At 40.5% G+C, this 24,508-nt stretch overlaps 1 protein-coding gene across 4 annotated transcripts in view; it reads left to right on the top strand.

Annotated features, from left to right (window-relative positions):
* The window catches only part of Rnf212b (ring finger protein 212B), a 63,605-nt gene extending 39,163 nt beyond the window's left edge, over positions 1 to 24,442 (top strand). Inside the window, exons 5-15 of one of the 4 annotated variants that reach the window (XM_021639631.2) lie at positions 6,773 to 6,888; positions 7,862 to 7,922; positions 8,670 to 8,698; positions 9,626 to 9,672; positions 9,891 to 9,933; positions 10,089 to 10,149; positions 10,524 to 10,572; positions 16,746 to 16,785; positions 17,399 to 17,493; positions 19,248 to 19,309; positions 23,538 to 24,427. In XM_021639631.2, coding sequence (XP_021495306.1) covers positions 6,773 to 6,888; positions 7,862 to 7,922; positions 8,670 to 8,698; positions 9,626 to 9,672; positions 9,891 to 9,933; positions 10,089 to 10,149; positions 10,524 to 10,572; positions 16,746 to 16,785; positions 17,399 to 17,493; positions 19,248 to 19,309; positions 23,538 to 23,600 — 666 coding nt within the window. In that variant the 3' untranslated portion in view covers positions 23,601 to 24,427. The other 3 variants (XM_060391200.1, XM_060391202.1, XM_060391201.1) reach the window with 3 other exon arrangements.
* Positions 24,443 to 24,508: the final 66 nt, after the last annotated feature.

Below are 24,508 nucleotides of genomic sequence, written 5' to 3'. Positions count from 1 at the left end.
TCTTGATTCCCAGTTGATTCCCAGTTTCCTGAAAAACCACCATATTGATTTTCAAAGTAGCTGTACAAGTATGTACTCCCACCAGCAAAGGAAGAGAGTTCCCCTTTGCTCCACATATTCGCCAGCATGAGCTGTCACTATTATTTTTTTATCTTAGCCATTCTGATGGTTGTAAGGTGGAATCTCCGAGTCCTTTTGATTAGCCATCAACCTTTCCCTTGATGACTAAGGATACTGAACATTTCTTCAATTACTTCTCAGCCATTTGAGATTCCTCTGTTGAAAATTCTCTGTTTAGATCTATACCTCTTTTTTTGTTTGTTTGTTTGGTTGGTTGATTGGTTGGTTTGGTTTGGTTTGGTTTTTCAAGACAGGGTTTCTCTCTGTATTCCTGGCAGTCCTAGACCTGCTTTGTAGACCAGGCTGGTCTTGAATTCACAGAGATACTCCTGCCTCTGCCTTCTGAGTGTTGGAATTAAAGGCATGTGCTATCACACCCAGCTTGTACCCCATTTTTAAATTGGATTATGTGGTTTGCTGATGTCTAGTTTCTTAAGTTTTTTTTTATATATTTTGGTTATTAGCCCTCTGTCAGATATAGTTAGTAAAAATATTTTCCCATTCTGTCTTGTTTATGGCATCCTTTGCCTTACAGAAGTGTTTCAGTTTCATGAGGTCCCATTTATTAACTGTCAGCCTTAATTCCTGTACTATCAGTGTTCTGTTCAGAAAGTTGTCTCCTGTGCCCATGCATTCAAGGCTGTTCCTCACTATCGGGTTCAGTGTATATGATTTTATGAGTATGTCTTTGATCCACTTGGACTTCAGTTTTATACAGGGTGATAGATATGGATGTTTGCATTCTTCTACATGATGACATCCAGTTATATCAACACCATTTGTTGAAGATGTTTTCTTTTTTGCCATTGTATATTTCTGGCTTCTTGATCAAAAATCAGGTGTGCATAGGTGTGTGGATTTGTGTCTGGGTCTCTGATTTGATTCCATTTATCAACTTGCCTGTTTTTATGCCAGTACCACACAGTTTTTATGACTATAGCTCTGTAGTACAGCTTGAAATCAGGAATGATGATCACTCTGGAAGTTCTTTTATTGTATAGGATTGTTTTATTAGCTATCCTGTTTGGTTTGGTTTGGTTTTCTGTATGAAGTTGAATATTGTTCTTTCCAGATCTGTCTTTCTAGCATCTTCTGAGTTCTCCAATTAGTTCATGAACATTTCACTAGGGATGACTGATTAAATAATTGTCCATTGGTGACTGAACTCACTCTCTAGCCTTTAATCCTTTCCTAGATATAGGAAGAAAAGAGAAGAGAAGAATTAAGGCTAAAAGTTCTAACCCTTTGATCAGTAGTGGTTTCTCTGGCAAACTCCCATCTCACCAAGCATCACCACATTAACACTCAGGCATGGCTGAAAGGGGCTGTGAATAACTGGATTCACTGAGGATAGGGCCACAAATTTTAGGAACTGTGTCTTCACACTGATTCTTGAGAAAACAATGTCAATACAAAAACACATCTCTCACCTCAAAGGCAGTAAAACACAGTTTACTCTAGGGATAAATATGAATGACCACTGTCTGGGAACATGGGTTCTGATTGCTGTGAAGGACAAATTTCACTGTTGATGTGGTTACGTAAGGTTTTATTATTAGTTTTAGGACAAAGTTATAACACCAGGCATGTACCAATACATTGTTTGAGAACACAGATAGGTGGATTACAGCAAAGCAAGAAAAACTGTGCTGTTGGTTTCACATGCTTTCTCATAGCGGTTCTTAGCCTTTGAAATCAGTGGTAGATAGATGATAGATAGTATCCTGCCAAGGATACATCTTAAAATGTTTTAGTAGTCACAAGGATATTTTTAGGTCAGACATAGAAGTGAGCAGTGAATGGTTTTCAAAGGGACTAAAAATAACACAAGATATTTTGATTCTGGTCTGCAACATTTTTAAAAATATCTTTTAAACAACTTTTGTTGTTTTTTGAGGCAGGATTTTTCTATAAGACTATGCTGTCCTGGAACTTACTAGTAGTCCAGTGTAGCCTCAAACTGACAGGGTTTCACCTGCCTCTGCCTCCAGAGTGCTGATGTTAATGGTGTGTGCTTAAAATTATATTTATTGGATATTTTTATTTTTATGTATAAATATGTGCAGTGCAGACAGAAGCCAGAAGAGGACTTTGGGTCCCCTAGAATTGGGGTTGCTGGGAACTGAATCTAGGGTCTCTAAAAGACCAAGTTCTTCTTAACTGGGTAATTTGAAGTTTTGTCCCATAGAACTATGGGTATTTTTTTTTTTCCTGAGAACTTCAGTTTATAAAGAAAGGTTTATTTTGTCTCATGGTTTTAAAGATTTCAGTTCATGATTGGCTGATTCTGTTGCTTTGGATCTGTGGCAAAGCAGAGCACCCTAGTAGGTGTGTATGGTAGAGAAAGGCTACTCACCTTATGGCAACCAGGAAATAGAGAAAGGGAGGGAAGTGAAGTTAGGGTCCCCACATTCCTTTAAGGATTTACCTTCAGTAAACCTTTTCCCAGTAGACTTCACCTCCCAGGAATGCCACAGACTAATGACAAAGTCTACAACATAAACTTTGAAGCACGCTTAGGGTCCAAACCATGTTAGGACCTCTATGTTAAAACTAGACAACAGAAAACAGAAAGTAATGACTAATAATGTTTATTATTAAAAGCCTATCATTATTATGGCAGTTTTATTTAACCCGTTATCAAACAATAAAAGACACAGACACCTTATTTTACCTGTGGCTGGGCAGATATAAACCCCCTACAGCTACCTTGGTTACCACCCAGCCCCACATCCCGTGCCACTGCTCTAATCATTCCTATCTGGGCTATTCCCCATCCAGTATCCCCATAAATACTTGCTTATGCTTTCCATCCTCTTCTTTCCATGCCTTACCTCCAAGTTCTCTGTATCTCCTAGGTCTTCTCCCAGCCCATGTGGTCTTTACCTCTCCTATGGCAACTCTGCTTCCTTCTTCTCCTCCTGTAGCTGTCTCTCTCCTTCCTGTGATCCTTCTTTCTCAAAGCCCTCGAACTTTAGCTCCACCTCTCACTTCTGCCCCGCCCAGGCGTGTAGGCCTTTTTTATCAACCAATCAACTTTAAATTAGGTAGAGCAAGGTTTCCACAGCAAGGACGGGTGTACATGGGAATGTTCTTCTCTGGGCAGCAACCAGATCTTGGGGCAGTAATTAGTATTAGAATGCATAGCACCGACCAACCCCCAGCAGTGAAATATGTACTTCTCCGTACTGCACAGCAGCTCCCAGTCAATCGGTAGTTTTGAACGGCTCCAGAGATGGCTCAGTTATTAAGAGGGCATATATTGCTTTTCCAGAAGACCTGAGTTTGGTTCCCAGCACCCGTGTTGGGAGACTAACAACCACTTGTAATTCTCTTCGTCTGGCCTCCATAGGCGCGCACACACACGTAAATAAAAATCAAAGGTTTTTGTTGTTGTTTTTAAGCTTTGAAACATTTTTATACCACTGGGAATTGAGCTCAGAGCCTCACAGGAGGTAGGTGAGCAGTCTGTCTCTTAGCTACACCCCAGCTCTTTTAAATTTTATTTTGAGGCAAAGTCTCTTTAAGTTACCAAGGCAGTCTTCAAACTTGTGATTCTCTTGCCTCAACTTCCTCAATATCTGAAATTATGAGTGTGCATGATCATGCCTAGCTTTAAATTTTTGTTACAAGTAATTTCAAATATATTAAACTAGGGAAAATATGATATGTATAATGTAATGAATTTCCATTATTAATCGTATTTTAACAATTTTAAGCTGATGGCCACATTTTACCCTTATCTTCCACTATCCCAACCAGATTATCCAAAAATCATGCATTTTATCACACTAAATGTAAATATTTTGATGTTTATCACTTAAGGTGAGAGTGCTTTTTTTTTCCAGTTCTGTTTTATATATCTCTTACCAAATCTTAACAACATCCACACATTTTCCCCTCTCCGTTAAGTTGAGAACTTGTACCTTTTCACTTAAAGGAAGCACGTCATGGCTTCCTGTTGGTATGTCCAAATTGCCAACATTATTTTAAGTACAGTAAGGGTTACTCAAACACAAGCAATACAAGGATTGATCTGAAAGTATTTTTAAACCACATTGTGCCCTGGGTAATGGAAATCCCAGAAAAGTGAAGCCTCTAGTAAATGTTATAAAAAGCCTGTCAGTATCTTTTTTTTTTTTTTTTTTGAGATAGGATCTTACTGTGTAACACTGGGTGGCCCGGAACTTGCTGTGTAAACCAGGTTGACCTTAAACTCACAAAAATGTATGTGCCTCCTGAATGCTGGAATTAAAAGCATACACCACCAGCCTGACAATTTTATAATTTCTAAAATGAGCGAGTGTATAACATGAAGACCATGATACTCACTGTCTGGTCTAGGCTATGAAGAGGCGAAGGAATGGCATCCGGATCTAGAAGTAGATAGTTGCATATAGTGTTAAAATTAAATTAATAATATTTAACACCTGCATTATCCAGATGGTGTTTTCAGTAGTATGACAACTTTTATTATCTTCTCTGGGTAACTATGTTAACGCAATCATCTTAAAAATGAAAATAATCTTCTTGGCAGGTTGGAGTCTTCCAGGCGGCTCAGTTGGTCTGAGTCTCTTCTAGGCAATTTAGCTGATCTGCCCCTTCCAAGTGGCTTATCTTGTCTGAGTTTCTCTCAGCAGTTCTCACTAATAAATTTTGAGAGAATAGGACCTAGTAGGTGTGGTCAGTTACAGATATCTGAGAGGAAACTGGCTGTATATGAGATTTAGGTTTCAGGTTTTGGAGGGTGGGTTTTTTGTTGGTAAGAAAGCAAAGAAGGCTTGCTTAGGAATAATCAAAGGGCTCTCCATAGTCTGATTGGGCGCCTCAGGTTCTGTGGTGGGGTCTGTTCTCAGTGAGACTGACCCTTGGCAGTCTCAAAGTGAGCTGTATGTGTACTAGGGTAGGATTTGGCCTTGATTAATCCTCCTTTTTTTTTGTTAAAATTTAAAGTTTTGTACATTTTATTTTTTTAAATTTTATGTGAATGCATGTTGTGCTTTGAATGAGAACAGCCCCCATAAACTAATGTGTTTGCATATTTAGTTCCTGGTTGGAACTGCTTGGAAGGATTAAGAGGTGTGGCCTTGCTGGATCATGTGTCCTTGTTGGAGGAGATGTGTCACAGGGCTTGGAGGTTTCAAAAGCCCACGCTAGGCCGTCTGTCTGTCTGTCTGTCTGTCTGTCTCTCTCTCTCTCTGGCTCTCTCTCACCTGTGCATCCAAGAGCTTCCTTGGTCATGGTGTCTTTTCACAGCAGTAGAACAGTAAGGGTGTGTGTGTGTATGTGTATGTGCATGTGTGCATTATGAGCATGCCATATTACATGTGTAGAGGTCAGATGACTATTTGCAGGATTCTGTTTTGTCCTTTTACCATGTGGGTGGATTGAACTCAGATCATCAGGGATGACAGTAGCCACTGAAGCCATCTCACCAGTCTGGCCTACCTGCCTTCTTTATCACAGGACTTTGCTTTTCCAGCCCACTGATGTAGCTCAGGCTGGCTTACAGTTCTTCTACTTCAGCCTACAAGGGCTAAGATAATAGGCAAGTTCAGCTAAGAGTTTAAATGCCTTATAATAATTCATTTTATCCCATATTGATTCCACAGCTAGAACCAGAATGTTGGGGATACTGTATTTTAATACATCTGTTTATAGTAACTATTACTTCAAACCCCTCCTCCCACCATCCATCCTAAGATTCTAAGTGACTTTTTTCTGCTCCTACTCTGTTCACATTTTCTAAAATTTTACTTTTATAAACAGCAACAAACTAGATGAGAAAAGTTCATGAGAAGAGTACTAACACCTAGGGAAGGGGCCTTGGTAAAGAGTTTATAGTCTGAGCAGTGAGAACGCACATGAGACAGAAATTCTGCTGTGTATTCAAAATAAAGCCTGACACAGCTAGAACACTTTGTAAATATTAACTCTCTCTGATTCAACAATCCTATGATAGGTATTTTAGCAAATGGTAAAATAACAAAAAGATAAAGTTATGTGTCTGTATCCAGAAATAAACCAGAAAAAAATTTAAAATCCAAAGTAGATATTCTCCTTTTATGTCTTCCCTCCTTGAGACAGAATCTCACAGCCTAGACAAGCTTCAAATTCACACTGTAGCCAGTCAAGACTAGCCTCAAACTCCTCATCCTTCTGCCTTTACCTCCTGAATGCTGGGATGATGTGTGTGTGCTGTCATACCTGGTCACATCTTCACCTTTTACTGAAACAGTACAAACATCCTTCAAGTAGCACAGTCTAAGTGTATTAAGGAAAATACATTGTAATAGCTAAAAATATGGAAACTAAATTAATCAAATAAACAGGTAAGTTAAAACCAATTAGGACCTTGAAAAGTGTTTTTGTTTGTTTGCTCAGGATGAGTGAATATATATTTAAAATATTCTACAATACCAGAATACTTCCACTAAGATAGGAAAAAGTCAGTGTCCTAAAATGGAGAGCTTTGGCTTTCCCTAGTTTTGAACTCTATAGTTTTTGGGGGGTTACAAGTTATGCTAAAGGGTGTAGGAGAAGAAGAACAATTCAAAACTGTGATTCAGTGGATTTCCCTTTGTAGCCAAAAGTAATATGAAGGAGTTAATAGAAGTGTATGTATGTCAAAGACCTCTTTTTTTTCTAGTAGGTGTGGTGCTTCCAGAAGAAACAAACAGATCTTCTTATTGCCTTTTATAAGGACAAAATTACAAAGTTAGACGCAGCTGTGAAGGAAGCCCAGCAAACGGTGGCCAGCCAGAATATGTAAGTGCCAAGACAAATCTCCAGCCAGCATCTTTTCTTTCTTTCAGTATAGATATAGTCCTTTCTAAATGTAAGGACTGACAGTTGCCTTCTATGTGTTCATATTTGTCTTAAGAAAATCATCTACAAAATTTTTGGTTGTTCAGTTGGTCTCTCTTAAGTTTTTTTCTTTCTTTACTCCAAGGACCCTCTTTACTGTGTATCAAAAATTTCTTCAGGGAAGCCAGATATAGCTGACTCAAACTGATAACACTGAGATATAATATTTAAAATGTTTCTGTGGAAGGAGTGTATTTTGGAAATCTTAAGCTAAAAGACAGAATTGTTGGGGCTGGAGAGAGTGCTCAGTAGTTAAGAACACTGGCTGTTCTTCTAGAGGACCTGAGTTCATTTACCAGCATCCACATGGCAGCTCACAACTACCAGTAACTCCAGTTCCAGAAGATCTAAAACCCTCATACAAACATACATGCAGGCAAAACACCAGTGCACAGAAAAAAAAAAAAAAACTAATTAAAAAAAAGACAGAATCCTTGTTGGAAACTTAACATTTTTCTTGAATGTTTATTTATGCATGTGTATTGTCCTCTGAACTCTACATGAATGCCAGGTCAAAGGACAACTTGCAGAGTTGTTTTTCTCCTACCATGTGGGTTCAGGGGATTGAATTCATGTCTTCAGATTTGGTAGCAAGGACTTTCTCAGCTGAGCCATCCCAAAGGCCCAATTGTTGGAAGCTTTCACACATCAACAGTTTAACAGTGTGTGTGACGAAGAAATGGAATTCTATGCAAAAAACCCTTGAAGTCATACCAAGTTAATGCTTATTTTGTTCATTTGTTTTTATCACAAAACACTGCCATTTTCTTCCTGCATCACCAAATCCCTGATGGAAGTACCTTTATGTCTGCAAACACCCCTCAGTAAGCATTAACTAGTGATCTGGACCTGATTGTTTCCATCTTTTGCCTAGAGAGCTATCAGAATTGAAAAAGGAGAATAGAGAACTGAAGAAATTTCTAGCCATCTTAAAGGTGAATGAAACAAATTTTTTTCCTTGTTTTGGTATGGTTTTTCTAAGCATCAAAGTCAGGGCCTTATACATGCTAGATAAATGCTCTGTCACTGAGCTATATCTCCGGGGGTCTCACTGTGTAGTCCAGGCTGGCCTTGAACTTACATTGTAATCCAGGCTGGCTTCAAATGCAGGGTCCTTCTGTCCCAGTCTCCTGAGTATGTGCACTGTGATCCACGCACTGTGCCCAGCTGAAGGAAGTTCTCTTTACCACTATTTTACCTCCTGCCTTGTCCATCTTTCTAGATGGCTCTATAAACAGTGCTTACCAGCAAACTCATTATATTTGTATGGGTGTAACTTTAGGGAGTCACTTCTCTCTTTCCACCATGGAAATGAGGGGCCAAATGCAGCTCAGGTTTAGACAGCATGCATTTTTACCCACTGAGCCATCTTACTGGACCTGACTTTGAACTCTGTATAGTCAAGACTAGCCTGGGACTCCTAACTGTCTTGCCTTCACTTCCTTAATACAAAGATTACAGTATGTGCTGAATGCCTAGCTTCCCAGTATGCTTTTATTTTAAAAAACTAAATTTTTATTCTCTCAAAGCTGATAATTTTCTAAGGAAACATATTTTTTATTCTTTTGATCGCAGCCATAGCTAGGGGAGTTTGCAGGTAAATTATCTAACAAATAAGACTAAAATCCATTAATTAGAACCTTCAACTATAGCTTCCCTCACTTCCGTTTTTTCATCTACAGGGATCGCCAAGCTGCTACTACAGAAGCAGGTCAGTTTTTACCAATCTAGCCCTCTACCTTGAAATTTTCTGATTTGTTCTTCCAAACATTTTCAGTTGTGTAATTGTACATATATGTATGATGGTGTGATTCATTTGTCAATGTAATGATCAATTCATGGTACCTAGAGCATTTCCTTCAATTCCTCATCTTTTTTTTTTCCGGTTTTTCAAGACAGGGTTTCTCGGTGTAGCCTTGGCTGTCTTGGACTCCCTTTGTAGACCAGGCTGGCCTTGAACTCACAGAAATCCACTTGCCTCTGCCTCCCTGAGGGCTGGGATTAAAGGCACGGCATAGAACATAGACATCTTATATAAATGTTTATTGAATGGATGGCTGTGGCTGAATGGATGAATGAATTAATAGTTGTAAGGTTGAGAGTAAGATGCTAAGGAAGGAAGAAAGAAAAAACTCTGGCATCACATTATGAATGAGAGAAGTGGAGGAAGGTTCCCCTGGAGAACTGGAGAGTAAGGGACCTCACAAAGAAATTTCCCTTCTTTCTGTAGTAATGATGCCTTTACTACTGGGGATAAAGTTTCTGTGCTTAGAGAAGAAGCAACTGTTTTGTTCTTTCTCTCTTGCCATTTTTTCTTCCCCTTCCCCCTACCTTTTAAAAGAGGTTATTTTTAATTATGTGTGTGCACATGCATGTTTGTGCACACGTATGTATGTGTGTGTATGTGCACACCCTCGAAGGCAAGAAGAGAGTATCAGGTTCACTAGAGCTGGAGTTACAGGCAGTTGTTAGCAGCCAGACTTGGATGCTCAGAAACGAACCTCAGTTCTCTGCAAGAGCAATCCCTGCCCTTAACCACTGAGCCATTGCTTCATCCTTAAAGCTACTGTTTCTGTAATCAATGGCTGACTCTCTGTTGCGGCCTCTAATTCTGCCTTTTCTTTTTGTTTTCTTGTAGGTTAACCACACCTCGACCAGTGGGCATTACTTCTCCATCACAACCAGGTGAAAAACTAATTATTTCCAGATATCTGTGTGAAATGAATAAATATATTTTTCTCATATGGAAGTTGTTTCTTTCCGAGGGACCGTAATATGCTTTTGCTAATCTTACATATAGTATACAAAACATGGTATAGCCAGATAACCACCAAAACAAGTTAGCTAGACAAGGCAGAGTGTACCATTGATGGCAATTTTTCCTACACTTCATGCTTTTTCAGTTGCTCCACGACCCAGTTCCCAGCATAGCAGCCAAGTGGTCAGGTGAGTAGACCATTAAAACTGCTGACAAAGTTGGAAGAATGAATGAGGTGGCTCAAAGTGGTACTGAAGAGAATTACTGCCATGTCAAATTTAACACCAGTGTTTTGTGTTTGTTTTCTTTTGTTTGTATTCTTGTTTTGTGTCATTTTATACAGCCGCTCTTCTTCTATGGAGTCTATCCCTTGTACAGTGGGTAGCATTGGTAATGTGGGTCAGGTAAGTAATAGTCACATTATTTTTATATATTGAGTCTTGCTTAATGAAAGCAAGACTGTAATTGAAGAATCTTAACTGTGTATTGTTTTGGCACAGTTTTTTTCATGCCATATGGAGCCTATTTTGGGTACTCAGTATTAGAAAATGACACAGAATCAACAGGGGTGGCTGTAGTGTAAGTGTTCAAGAACTGAGCGCACGGTATCTGTCACATTCATTTTGGAAGTAATAGAGCATAGGTCGTGCTTAAGAACCATACGCCCAACTTGCAAGAATAACTGTATATGTGAATGGATCGTTACTGAGAAACAGTGGGGAACTGGAAATGTCAAGAACCAGGGTATAGTAATTAATGGTCATTATTTTTCTGTCAGGGAAGCAGAGGCCTGCAGGAAAGGAGCACGCCCAGAGACTCGTATACTGGTGAGAGGATAGGGGTGTCTTTAGTCAGTGTATTCTGTCTAGAGACTAAAAATTTCTAGTGTTCTATGAATAATATAGGGCTCTTTTACTTTTTTTTTCCTGGAAAATGACTCCAAGTATCCAAACATGTATTACAGTTTTTCAAGTAATGGTATTTTTGTTCTGAAACAGAAAGTGAGAAATAAAAAGTTGAGGGATAGCCATTGAAAACTGATCAAAGGCTTACCTCAACAGGTGATAGCCTTCTAATTAGAGTTTGATTTCCCCCATCACACAGAAAGATGAAAGGAGAAAACCAACTAAAATATTGTTTTCTGGTCTTTACGTGTATACCAACACACACACACACACACACACACACACACACACACACACACACACACACAGAGCGCAGTACACGGCACATTACTTTATTAAAAAAGAAAAAACCTCTAATCAGAATAACTGATTTGAATTTTCAAAATTGCCACAAGATGGCAGTAGAAATTAAGTCTAAAGGGCAAGTTAACAAACTGTCACTTTTGTAATGATGGCAACTTATTTCTACATTTGTGTGCCCTAACGCACATGTGGAGTCAGTTCTCTCCTTTCACCCTTATGTGGGTTCCAGGGATTAAACTCAGGTCATCAGGCTTGAGCAACAAGTCCTTTGTCTGCTCAGCCATCTCACCAGCCCACAAAACATCAGTTCAAAACCTGAAAGGTGTGTGTTTTCTCACTGCTGATTAAGGGGAGAATGTGGGCTTTGTTTCTGGTAACAAATTTTTTTTTAAAGTTTTGCTTTGTGTGTTGCTAGTACAGTCACTACATTTTCTTGTTTGCTTTCTTCTTGTATGGATTTGGTGCTGGGGAATTGACCCTCAAACATACTCCCACTGAGACACATATACATTCTTTTCCTTCTTTCCTTCATTTTTTCCTTCTCATTAATCAGTGCTGGAGCTCAAATACATACTAGGCAAATGTTCTTCCACTGAACTCTATCCCCAGCCTGATTTGATTTTCTGTGAATTTTTCTTTTAACTTAGAGTGTGTACACATGTATGCATACCAAACCATGACATAGGTGTGGATGTCAGGAGACAACTTTGTGGAGTTGGTTCTCTCCTTCCATCTTAGGTAGTTTCTGGGGGTTGAATTCAGGTCACCAGGCTTGAGCACCATTGGTACTGATTTTCTGCCTTTTTATTGGAAACTTTAATACATTTATATTCACTGTAATTGCTTATAAGAAAGAACTGCCATTTTGCTACTTCTTTTATATATGTCATCCTTTTTCCTTTATTACTGCCTTCCTTTGTGTTAAATTGTTTTCTAGTGTAGCTCTCTTGTTAATTTCTTTTACTATTTTCAAAACTGTTTTGAGATTACAACAAATATAATTTATAAAAACACTATTTAAAATTAATACCACATTTAATATCAATACTATGGTAAAACTTCATAGTTCTGTTAAATTATATACTCAGAAAGACAAATTTTAACTTACTGCCTTATGCAGTTGTCTATTAAATCTGATAAGGGGGGAGCTACCAAGAAAAATGCACTTAAGCTGTCTTTTGTTGTATTTACTTCTATAATAATCTTTTCTGCATTCGAGTTACTAATTAGTGCCCTTTCATTGCAGCCTGAAAGACTCCATTTAGTATTTCTTCTAAGGCAAGTTTGAGAGTAATAAGCTCACTGTCTAAATTTTTGTTTATGTAGGAATATCTTAATTCCTTTCAGTTTGGAAAGAGAGTATTATTGGATATAAGTTTCTGGTTCATAATCTTTGGAAAGTTTGTGTATTCTCTCTGGTCCTTGGTATGTCTGATGAGAAAGTTAATCTTGCTGAGTATTAATTGTGATGAGTGGCTTCTCTTTTGCTACTTTTAAGACTCTTTGCCAGGGAAAGGGCATGTGGATCAGCTGGTAGAGTGCTCATATAGGATGCATGAAGCCCTGGCTTGATTCTCAGCATGCCATAAACTTGACATAGTGGCACATACCTACAGTTACAGCACTGCAGAAACTGAGGCTGGAGGATCAGGAGTTCAGTATCATCTTTGGCTACATCCTGGGCTACTTAAGACTCAAGAAAACAACTTCAAGTAACCTTTGGCTGTTATGATAAGAAGGGAACTCTCAGAGAATACTCCTTTTTTTTTTTTTTTTTTTTTGTTAATTGGTATTGCACACCCTGTCAGCTTTGTTTTTGGTTCGTTTTAAAGTCAGGATTTCTTTACAAAGCTCTGGTTGTCCTGGAATGTACTATGTAGACCAGGTTGTCCTCAAACTCACAGAGAACCGCCTGCCTCTGCCTTCTGAGTGTTAGGATTGAAGCATACACCACCATGACTGGCAAGTTTTGTTTTCTGAGACAGGGTCTCACTGTTTGGACCAGGCTGGCCTTGACCTCAAAATTATTCTGCCTCATCTTCCCAAATACCAAGGAGGGATTCTGGGCATTTGCCACCATACCTCGTTGCTTCTTTAAAAAAAAATTTTAATACCTTTTAACTTTTTATCAGTTCTCCATCTTTCAACTTTACTTCACTTTAAACCAAAAGATTCACTGAAAAATTTTCAGTCTTCTCCCACAAGACCTTCAGCCATTTTCCAGTGTTGATCATTTTAACCCTTTCTTGAAATAATTTCCCACTTTTCTTTCTTATTTTAAATTACAAATTTCCCTTTGACTTCCCTGGCTTCTTCTTCGTAGTCTCCTTTGCTAGTTCCTTCTCTACCCAAGTGTACTTCTCAAATGTTTAGGGCTCCATACGAAGGACCTCAATCCTGGGGATGTTTTTAAAATGAAGAACATCGTGGGTTTTGTTTTCTATTTAGGCCAGAGTTTGACTTTGGGTGTCTTCCTCAATCACTGCTCCCCTCATTTTAAAACATGCTTTATTGGGGCTGGACAGATGACTCAGCAGTTAAAAGCACTGGCTGTTCTTTCAGAGGTCCTGAGTTCAATTCCCAGCAACCACATGGTGGCTCACAACCATATGTAATGGAATCTGATTTCTTCCTCTGATGTATATGAAAACAGAACACTCACATATGTACAATTTAAAAAGTACAGCCGGGAGCTGTGGTGCACTGCCTATAATCCTAGCACTCAGGGAGGCAGAGGCAGGAATTTTTCTGTGAGTTCAAGGCCAACCTAGTCTATATAGAGTTCCAGGACAGCCAAAGCTATACAGAAAGCTATCTTAACACCTGCTCCAAGAAAAATGTTTTAATTGTATTTACTAATTTATTTACTGTGTGCACATGTATGTGGGTACAGATGTGCCACAGTGTACATGGAGAAGTCAAAGGGCAACTTTTGAGAACCGGTTCTCCCCTTCCACCGTGTGGGTTCTGAGGATCTCACTCAGATCATCAAGGTTGGCATCAAGTGCCTTGCCCACTGTGCCATCTCACCAACACGTCCACCTTACTTCCTCCATTTCTTTCCTCCCCCTCCTCTCTCTCTCTCTCTCTCTCTGAGACAGGGCTTCATTGTGTATCCTGGAACTTACTCTGTAAACCAGCCTGACCTCAAATTCCAAAGCCCCGCCTGCTCTGCCTCCCCAGCACTGTGATCAAAGTATTCACTACCATACCCAGATTTTTAAAAAATACTTATTTGTAATTTTATACTTACATACACACTTACATATCTTGATCACACCCACCACCAGTCACCCCCAGTCCTCCCTCCCACTTTCATGTTCTTTATCTATACAGTCCACTGAATCCAACTAGCCCTGCCTACATGAACATGGGCAGCCTACCAGCCACATCCCCAAAGAAAAAGGACAGCCCTTCACTTGCGAATGACTCCAAGCTGAGTGAAGCTTCGCAGCCTCCCCTTCAGAGTGCAGTTGTTTGCTGCTGTCATCTTGTGCAGCAACCATAGCACAGCCGGCGGCAGGTCCTCCCCATCCCCTAAGTCTTTCACTTGAGCTTGCCATTTCTGTTATAACGGCTGGCTACAGAATCCCAGTGAACCAGTTGTCTCTTGTCCTCGTCGTCGTCCCCCTCCCCCCCCCCCCCCCCCGTGATGTGGTTGCAGCCTCCCAGATGCAGGTCCTCATGTCTCTACAGCAAGCACTTTACCTGCTAAGCCATCTACCCTCCCCACTCCCTGTCCCTACTGGTTCTTTTCCATATGGTTTTCTTTCTCAATTCGATAAAGCACCATTCTCATTCTTTTAGCATGTATGAAAGTGGGGCAGGCAGGAACTATAATGCTAGAACACACATGTGGCCACATGAGGGTAACTTCTGGGAGTCAGTTCTCTCCTTCTCTCATGTGTTCTGTGGATCAGACTCAGGTATTCAGGCCCCCACATTTGTGTAGCAAAGCATTTGGTGAGATGACATCTCACCAATGCATTTTTAGTGTTTTAGACGTAATTTCCTTTCTTTCTTTAAATGTATTTTAAAAGCATGATTAGATCTCTAAAAATTTCAGGGCATGGATTATTTATTTTTTCTTCATACGTGCCATAATATTTTCTTCATATGTCACATAATTTCTACACTTTTGGCACTCAGTCATCCAATTGACAACTGTTCCTATAGGTCTTCCTTTTGTATAGCCTCAGGGTTAGTTCAAGGTAAGAGTTTAGTCCTTTTCAGATGCTTCCTGTACTTCTGCACAGGCTGGGCCTAGACCCTGGACACGTGTTAGAATTTCTCAGAGTTCTCATAGGCACCTCATTTCTTCAGTTTTTGTTTGTGCTTTCAGTCTATTATTTGCCCCGACTGACAGTCATCTTCTCAAGCAGCCAAAGCAAGTGCCTCTAATAGTTTTCAACAAATCCTCCTGGGGAAGGGGCTGGTATTGGTGAGCTCTGACTTAAAAAGACCTGGTGATGTGTAATTCTAAGTCATATCGGACAGCACTCCTGTGTGAGGTATTTCAGGGCAGACAGTTGTCTAAAAGTGCAGCTTTGGGGTCCTGGGGAGATGGCTTAGTTGGTCAAGGTGGGCAAGCGTGCACTTGTATTTGAGTCTCCGACACCCATGTAAAGTCCAGATACAGAGGCGTGTGTCTGTGACCCCAGTACCGGGGAGGTGGGCAGGAAGGTTTCCTGGAGTGCCGACTGGCCACCCCGATGAACAGAGCTAACGAGCTCCAGACTGTAGGAGAGCCTGTCTTCAACTAGGTGCTGGGCTGGGGAGGTGGCCCAGAAGTTAAAGGCTCAGGGTGCTCCTGCTCCCAGCACCCACGTCAGTGGCTCACAATTACCTATCGCCAGCTCTGGAAGATACCATGATTTGGGCACATGTACTCATATACATAATTTAAAATAAACCATACACTTATACATACATATACATGCATACCTATATAAGGTACGAGCTGGGAGCAGTGTGCACGCCTGAAGCCCCAGCACTCGGGGAGGCAGAGGCGGGCAGATCTCTGTGAGCTCTAGATCAGCTAGGGCTACATAGTGAGATCTTGACTTAAAAACTGTAAAGAGCAATAGAATGCACCTGACATCAACTTCTGATCTCCAAATACACATGCATACCTCTACAGCACATTTACAGAGATGGCTTCTCTGAAGAACTCCAACCCCAGTCCATCCCTCTAGTGACTCTCAGACTTGTGTTATACCATGATGATGGCCTTTTGGTTTTCAAAGCTGCCACGGAGCTGGAGGAGGCATGAGTACAGTTGAAAGGTTACAGCATTTGCTGCTTCTCACATTCATTGTTGCTGGTTTTTTTGTTTGTTTGTTTGTTTGTTTTGTTTTCTTAATGTACATTCTCCAGATTACCACCAGATCTTTATAATTTCAGGAGTTCTGAAATGATATTCTGACTGCTTTTACAAGTTTTCTCCTTGCCTTGGGTGCTGGGGATCATGTTGGGAGCTCTGACTCACTCTCTTTTCACTGATATCTCTCCTAGACAGTTTCATGACTCTTGGTCTTCAGCTGTAGGCCCAAAGCTGAAGCATAGACACATTAAAGCACATCAAGGCAGTGATGGGTCCTCCAAACTCAAGGAATTTAAAGAGCACTTTTATGAGGTGCTACTCAAGTGACTTACAAGCCTTTTCACGTATTGTTAGCCTTAACCCTAAAAAATATATATATATGAAAAAATTTTGGCCCCATTTTTTTCTTTTAATCTGGTTCCTGAATCCCTTGTGAATTATCTCAATGGCTTGTATTTCTACTTTCCAGAAACCCCTTCACCAGCTTCAACTCATAGCCTCTCTTATAGGTAAGTAATATTGCACTTCCTTTTTTGTTTTGTTTATGAGGCAGGGTTTCATATAGTTCGTTCTGGCCTTAAACTTACAGGTAGCTGAGGCTGACCTTGAACTCCTGATCCTCCTGCCTCTGCCTCCTAAGTTCCGAGATCACAGTTGAGCACAATCATACCTAGTTGTCTTGTTTCCCTTTGTAGGGCTGTGTTCACAATGATTCTGCCAGAATTCCCAGGGTTCCTTGTCTAATGGCCAGTACTATTGGCATTTATAATCTTCCATTTATAAGATGGAGTAGTGCTGTCTATAATATGCAATCAGGTTATTTTCTTCTCAGTTGTAGGCAGGGTTTTCTCTCTTCTCTGGCCCAAGGGCTCACTTTTTACATTCACTTTACCTTTTTCTTTTCTTTCTTCTATTGAGTTTACCTTTGTTATTGTTGGTTGGTTGATTACTTTTTGAGACAGTGTCTCCATCTGTAATTCTGGCTATCTTGGAACTCACTACGAGGACCAGCCTGGACTTGAACTTGATTTGATCCTCCTGCCTCTGCAGACCCCCACCCTAAGATTATAATTGAGATGGTACAATTCTAGCTTTGCTGATGCTTTTATTTCCATTCCTTAGACCTTCATCTGCCTCCTCTGGACAAGGGGTTCCTTTTAGATCATTCCTCAGTGGAAATTCAGGCCACACAAGAGTCTTCACTCCCAGCAATTCAGGTAAGTTAATTGTTGTATATAAAAACTAGCATTGGCCTATATAATGTTTATTATTATTAGTCCTAAGATTATCACATAGTATATTTTAACCTGCTATCACAAATAATAAGACACAGTCACCTATTAGATTTATAATTGCCTTATTTATCTTGGTCAGGCAGATATTCCTACCTGAGCTGTCTGAACCTCATCATCATCCATCTCCCAGCCCCCATCCAAAGCCATCTTCCTTAACCATCCTATCTTCCATCCATAATCTTATAAATACTTGCTTTTATTCTTCATCTGGGCCTTTTCACGGCATTATTGGAGACCTTCTTCCTGCCCCACATGTTTTCTTTTCCAGGCTAACCCATGATGGTGAGCTCCTTCTTCCTCTCTTCCCATCTGTCTATCTCCTGTGATTCTCTCTTGAACTGAAAAGTCCAGGAACCTTAGCCATGCCTGCCCCATTCTGCCCTGCCTAGGTATAGGCTGTTTAATCAACCAATCAGATATGTCTTAGGCAGGTTTACAAAACAAAGATAGGTGTAACCAGATCTTAAGGGCCAGTGACATGCATCAGACCAACCTCCAAGTTACTGTTCTCAATTTTTCTTTACAATGAGGGGAAGGGTCTGAATTTTGCCTGAATAGTACAAACCTGTCACCAGTTGAATCCTGTTATAAACAGGTTGGCCTATGGGATCAGGCTGGTTCCTCTCTCCCATCCCCCACAAGTTAGGCATCAAACCCAGGACCAGGACCTTAGTAAAAGTGTGTGATGAGTTTTCTTGCTCCAAGGTCTTGTTGTGCAGGTCAGGTAGCCTTCAACCATCTGTGAGGTCCAGGTTTACCTCAGACTTGTGATGACCCTGAATCTACCTCCAAATGTTTTAATTACAGGCATATACCACTAGGTCTGGCTTCTTTTCTACATCTCATGTTGGGATTTGGTAAGAGGGATCAACAGGTAAAGGCTTTCTGTCAAGCCTGATGACATGAGTTTGATGCCTAGGACCCTCCGGCATAGAAATAGTATGATGGAAGGAAAGAAAACCAACTACTGAGAGTTGTCTTTGGACATCACATGTGTACCATGGCACCCGTGCACATGTGTTCTGGTGCACACACATATACACACACACAAGTAAATAATAAATGTAAAGAATTAAGCTGTGGGTTTTTAGATCCCACATTAAACATGTTGGGAGTTCAGTTCCAAAGGATGTGAAACCCAGTGTCTTGTTTTTAAAGTACCTCTGTTAACCATCCCTGTTGTCATCTTTAATGCTCAAATTGTTATAGTGCCTCTTTCCACTTATAATTAAACTCATCTCAGACTGTTCTGTCCACATACCATTACTAGATAGTCATATTGGCATCAGAAAAAGAATAGATGAGATAATTTCTAAAAGTGCTTCGCTAACTTTTTGAGACAGGGTTTATTTCATGTAGCCTAGGTTGGCATGGAATTCCCATTATAACTGAGGCTAGTCTCCCAAGTGCTGGGATTACAGGTATGTAATTTTTTTTTTCTTTTGAGTTGGGGGTCTTCTCCTGTAGCCCAAGCTGGCCTTGGACTGTCTATGGCCAGGTTGATCTCAAACTCAGTTCTTCTGCCTCTACCTTACAGGTATTGGGATTACAGGCATATAATGCCGAGGGCTCAGTAGTCTTTCCCTTTCCAAGCAGTGTTCTTTAAGAGCTTACTAGAGGCTATGGCCCACAAATAACATAGCTGAGAAACTGTCAAAGTCTGTCTTACCCTTCAGGTCAGCCGGAAAGCAGATCCACACCAGAGAATCTTCCTGGTTTTCAACTTCCAGTCCTACAGGTGAGGTCTGGCTAGTCTCACTTGTCACTATATAGAACTCTTAAAGTTAGGCCTTTATGCTAAAGGCTGAGGCTCAGGGTGGCGGAAAGTAACCAATGGAGAGTGAGATAGGTGTCTCTATGATAAAGTGGTGTCCAGTTTTTCAGGATGGTTTTAGTTTCAATGATTCTATCTTAGTGTAAGATTGGTTTGCTGGGATTTAGTTTGTTTTGGTTTGGAAGTTGGGGGGTGTTTTGTTGTTCATTTGTTTTTTTCAAAGCAGTGTTTGTCTGTGTAGCTAGACCAAGCTGACCTCAAACTCAGAGATCCATCTGCCTCTGCCTCCTGAGTACTCACATTAAAGTTGTACTCCATCACAGCCCAACTGATTTTGGTGTTTTTGTTTTTAATTCATATAGCAGTAATTAGTCTTGGCCAAAAGCATACTGTTATTTCCATTAATTCCATAGCAGAGTTTTTGTTTTGTCTTGGGTACTGGCCCTTGTTCACTGTAGGAAAGTACTCTCCCAGGTATCTGGATCTCCGGACCTTTTTCATGTTCAGTCAGATCTTGGTGAGTTTCCCAGGCTAGCCATGCACCTGGAATCCTCTCGCATCGGTCTCCCAAACAGCCGAGACTTCAGGCCTTCCCTTTCAGCCCTGGCAACGAAAATTCCTTTTCAGTGGAATGCATCTTTTGGACAGACTGGGAAAAGTATTTATTTATGGGACTAATCCTAACTCAGAGAACAAAAGGGTATGGTAGAAGTTTGAGGACATTCACTATGGGGGAAATTCAGTCTTTCCTTTTAATTCTACTTTTGTGTCTTAGGTTTTAGGGGTTTTTGAGGCTATTCTCACTGAAAGTTTTTCATGAACCCAGGAATAACTCCTGGATAGTAAGATTGGGATAATTCAATTGGGATTCCATAATTCAAGATGCCCTTTATTTTATCATCAAGGAATTGATTTAAGTAGGGTCTGGTGTCAAAAGCCTGTAAATCCCAGCTACTCAGAGAATGAGGCTGGAGGGATCACAAATTCACAGCTGACCTGAGCTGTAGTGTGAGTTTCAGGCCTTAGTAAAACCCTGTCTGAAAGTGAAGATTAGCCAGGTATGGTGGCAGCTACTATAATCCCAGGATTTGAGAAGATGAAATAGGATCACAACTTTGAGGCCATCTCGAGTTACACAGGAAGTTTCAGGCCAGGATGGCTAGAAACCTGTCTCAATAAAAGAATAGCCAAATCAGATCTATATAGGGATATAGGTCAGTGGTAAGCATGCTTGCCTAGCATATACAAGGCCCTAGATGAAATCAATCCCTAAACCAAGAGAATAAAAAGATATTAAGGTTTAGTAAAAATTTTTAAATCTTAAGTTAAAAAAAAAAAAAAAGCTTCTCAGATGTAGCTGAGTTGGTAGAGTGCATGCCCAGCATACACTAGCCCTGAGTTCAGTTCAGTCCCCTGTCCTTCATAAACAAGGTACATGCACTCAGGAGATGGCCCAGATGTTCCAAGGTATCCTTCCTTGCCCACATATCAAGTTCAAGGCCCATATCATAAAGAGAAAAGAGGGGACTGGAAGAGAGGACTTTAAATTTTACTTTATTTTTGGTTTCTCTATGTAGCCCTGGCTACCTAGGCCTCTCGTTGTAAACCAGGCTGACCTTGAACTCACAAAGATCCATTTAAAGCAGTTTCTAGCTCCTCTGAATGGAGGAATCACAGGGCCCTCTCCAGCTCACTGCACATAGGTGGGGTGCGTAGGCCCCCTGGTCACTTTTCGGTCTAATAGAGTCCCCTCGTGGTGGAGCACAGCTCCAGCTATGCTTCGAGCAGAGTAAGTCCTTCATCTCCCTCTCAGTGGTTCATTCCATGACTCCACAGGAGTCGAGGCGGGAGTGCTCTGTCCCCGTGGACATATGTGCACTAACTGAGGGCATCAGAACCCGTGGCAATCAGTTTAGCGCCACTGTGTGGTCGCTGGGGATTGAACTCAGGAGATTGCACCTCAGGAAGAGACAGGGATTCTCTGAGTAGCCCAGGCTGGCCTGGACTCGATTTCTAGAGCAGGCTGGCCTGGAACTCACTGAGACCCACCTACCCCTGCCTCCCTGAATGCTAGGATCATTGGCGATCCTCACTGTGCCTGTTTTTTTTTTGTTTTTTGTTTTTTTTTTTTGTTGTTGTTGTTGTTTGTTTGTTTTTTAATCTTTGAAAAAGATTATCTGTGTGAGCACATTTCTGCCCTGTTTTGACTGGGAGAGTTGCAATGACTAAAAGGCACGAACAGGGACTGGCTGGGCTGCTTCTGAGAAGGAGAATGTAAACTAGACTTTTTTTTTTAACTGTAGGGAAGCAGGCAGAAGCCAGAAGAGAGGGTTTTGTTGTTGCTGGTGTTTTGTTTTTGTTTTTTTGTTTTGTTTTGTTTTAAGATATTAGGAGCCCAGCATAGTGTCACACACCTTTGATTCTAGTATTTGAGAGGTAGAAGTAGGAAGATTAGGAGCTCAAAAGTAGAGTGAGATACTGAAGACTGTCTCAAAACCAACACAAGAAAAAACTGGGGTTTAAGCTGTAAGAAGCAACACTGAAGAAACAGCATCCTCTTACAGAACCTCACAAACACAGAGATAAACCCATCAGGAAATACAAGAGACCTATAAGTACATGGCTCCAAGCTGAACCTTGCTAAACACATTTTTAACTGGGTGTAGTGGTCCATACCTATCATCCCAGCACTTGAGAGATTAAGACAGGAGGATAAGGAATTTAAAGTCATCCTATACTACACAGCAAGTTTTGAGGCGAGCCTGAATTATATGAAACCCTATCTCAAAAACAAAACAAAAAACCCTGGGTCAATGAGACAGTTGAGGAAGCTTAGTCTGTTGGGCACCATTAAAATAAATTTTTTTCTGGGACAGGCTCTCACTTGTAGCTCTGGCTCGTCTAGAACTCACTCTGTAGAGCAGGCTGGCCTCAAACTCAAGAGAGATCTGCTTGCTTCTGTTTTCTGAGCGCTGGGATTGAAGTGTGCAACACTATGCCCTGAAGTATTAAAAATCTTTAAACATTGAGGAATATTTTAGGTTTGATGACTCTGTATTTACACACACACACACACGAACATACTCATATACATGTAAATATAAAAAAAATTATGGATAGGAAGTTAAATGGTATTTAGACTTTGCTTTAGTATAATAGAAAAAAACAGTAGAATATGTAAACAAAAGATTGGCATGAGTCTTTTGTTGTTGGATGATTGATTCATTATTCTAGTCTATCCTTTAAATACTTCCAGTAATTCTCCAGTGATTCTCAACTTTCCTAATGCCTCAACTGTTTAATAGTTACTTATGTTGTGGTTGTGGTGATCCCCAACCATAAAATTATTTTCATTGCTACATCATAACTGTAATCTTGCTATTGTTGTGAATTCTAAATATCTAGTACACAAGATAGCTGATATGTGACCCTTGAGAAAGGGTCGTTTATCCCAAAGGGGTCAAGACCAATGGGTTGAGAACCGCTGCTTTAAAACGACACCTATTGGGACTGGAGAGATGACTCAGCAGTTAACAGTACTGGCTGCTCTTTCAGGGGATCTGAGTTCGATTTCCAGTAACCACATGCTGGATCACAACCCTCTTCAACTCCAGTTCCAGGGGAACTCCAATGTCCTCTTCTAAGCACAGACATATGCAGCAAAACACCCATAAACATATTTTTTTTAAAAAAATAAAGCATTAATAAATAAAAGTAGTTATTAAAAAGTGCCCCATTCCTAGAGGTGTGAGATCTCTGTCTCCCTTGATAATGCCTTTTGATATGCTAGTCAAATGTTCCAATTTTCCAAACGTTTCTCAGATATGGCATTATCATCAGACAGTGCCGAAATATTCTAGGGTTTCTTGAGTAACATCAAAGCTCTCACCACATAGGATGTGTCAAATCTTAGTTTGGGCTGGATATAGTGGCACACCGTAATCCCTGTACTTGGGAAACAGATGCAGGCAGATCCCTGTGAATTCAGGGCCTGCGTGGTCTACATAGTGAACCTGAGTAGTGAGATTCTGTCTCAAAAGCAAATTTTTAGTTTGGAAGTTGGTCTTCATACAATGAGGAGAAACCATGGAGAAATAATAGCAGCTGATTTTGTTCAATTAAACACCAATGGTTGGAAACCTCCTTACTGGTCTGTTTTGTGATTAACATGTGAATCTGTTCTCTGCTGCAGACATTCTACCAACAGAGGCAGATGGGATTAACCAGGAGAGACGGATGGAGCATCTCCAGATAGAAGTCCCCCTTCCAGGTCTGCCCTGTGCGTGGTGCTCACAGATGTGCTGCAGTCCAGTACCACTAGAGGATAGGAGCTTGGAACATGTTTTATTGTGCGGCTTGTTCTCTTGAACTTTCTTATGTATTTTTTCCTCAAACATTTAAAATTAAAAAAAAATATATATTGTGTCTGTGTGAGGATGTACCACTTGCCTACGGGTGCTTACAATGCATGTACCCTTGGAGGCCAAAAGAAGGCGGGTGGGCAGTTTGTGCACTGACTGACGTGTGCTGGGGAACCCAGGTTGGGCCTTCATGAAGAGCATAAAGCACACTTAACTGCTGAGCCATCTCTCCAGCTCTATGAATTTTTTATTAATTGTGTACATGTGGGACATGAGAGAACAATGTGTGGGAGTCAGTCCTTCCAGCATGTCAGCTCTGGGGCTCCAACTCGGGTCACTAGGCTTTGGTGCCGGTGTCTTTATCATAACTCTAAGTCATCCCACTGACTCGTATTAACACACAAGATGGCTTTCAGGTCTCACACAGGGCTTCACGAAGATGATCAGCTCTCCTCCAAATGGACTGCCTTTCACTGCCTAGTTTGAAACTAAAGCTGTAAAAATCTTTGGCCTCATGCTTGGTGGTAGGGAGACTAGATAATAATTTATACTGGTTTGTTTCTGGATTTTATGTTTTAGCTTTGGACTTTGCTATCCTGTTGCCAGTGTTAATAAACAACTGTTCTTTGCCCTAATTTATTGCATTTCTCTTTTACCTATTGTTTGTTTTACATCCAGCTGCTCTATGTTTTGATTTTCCTTTGTCCAAACAATAGGAAGAAAAGATTTCCCAGCTTTGATTTTGCTGTTAAAACAATAGTAGAACAGTAGAATAAATTTCAAGCTTACTAAAGTGTGTAGA

The sequence above is a fragment of the Meriones unguiculatus genome, chromosome 9 (assembly GCF_030254825.1).
Source record: "Meriones unguiculatus strain TT.TT164.6M chromosome 9, Bangor_MerUng_6.1, whole genome shotgun sequence".
Taxonomy (NCBI): domain Eukaryota; kingdom Metazoa; phylum Chordata; class Mammalia; order Rodentia; family Muridae; genus Meriones; species Meriones unguiculatus.
The sequence above is the reverse complement of the archived record's forward strand: the minus strand, read 5'-3'. Positions and strand labels throughout refer to the sequence as shown.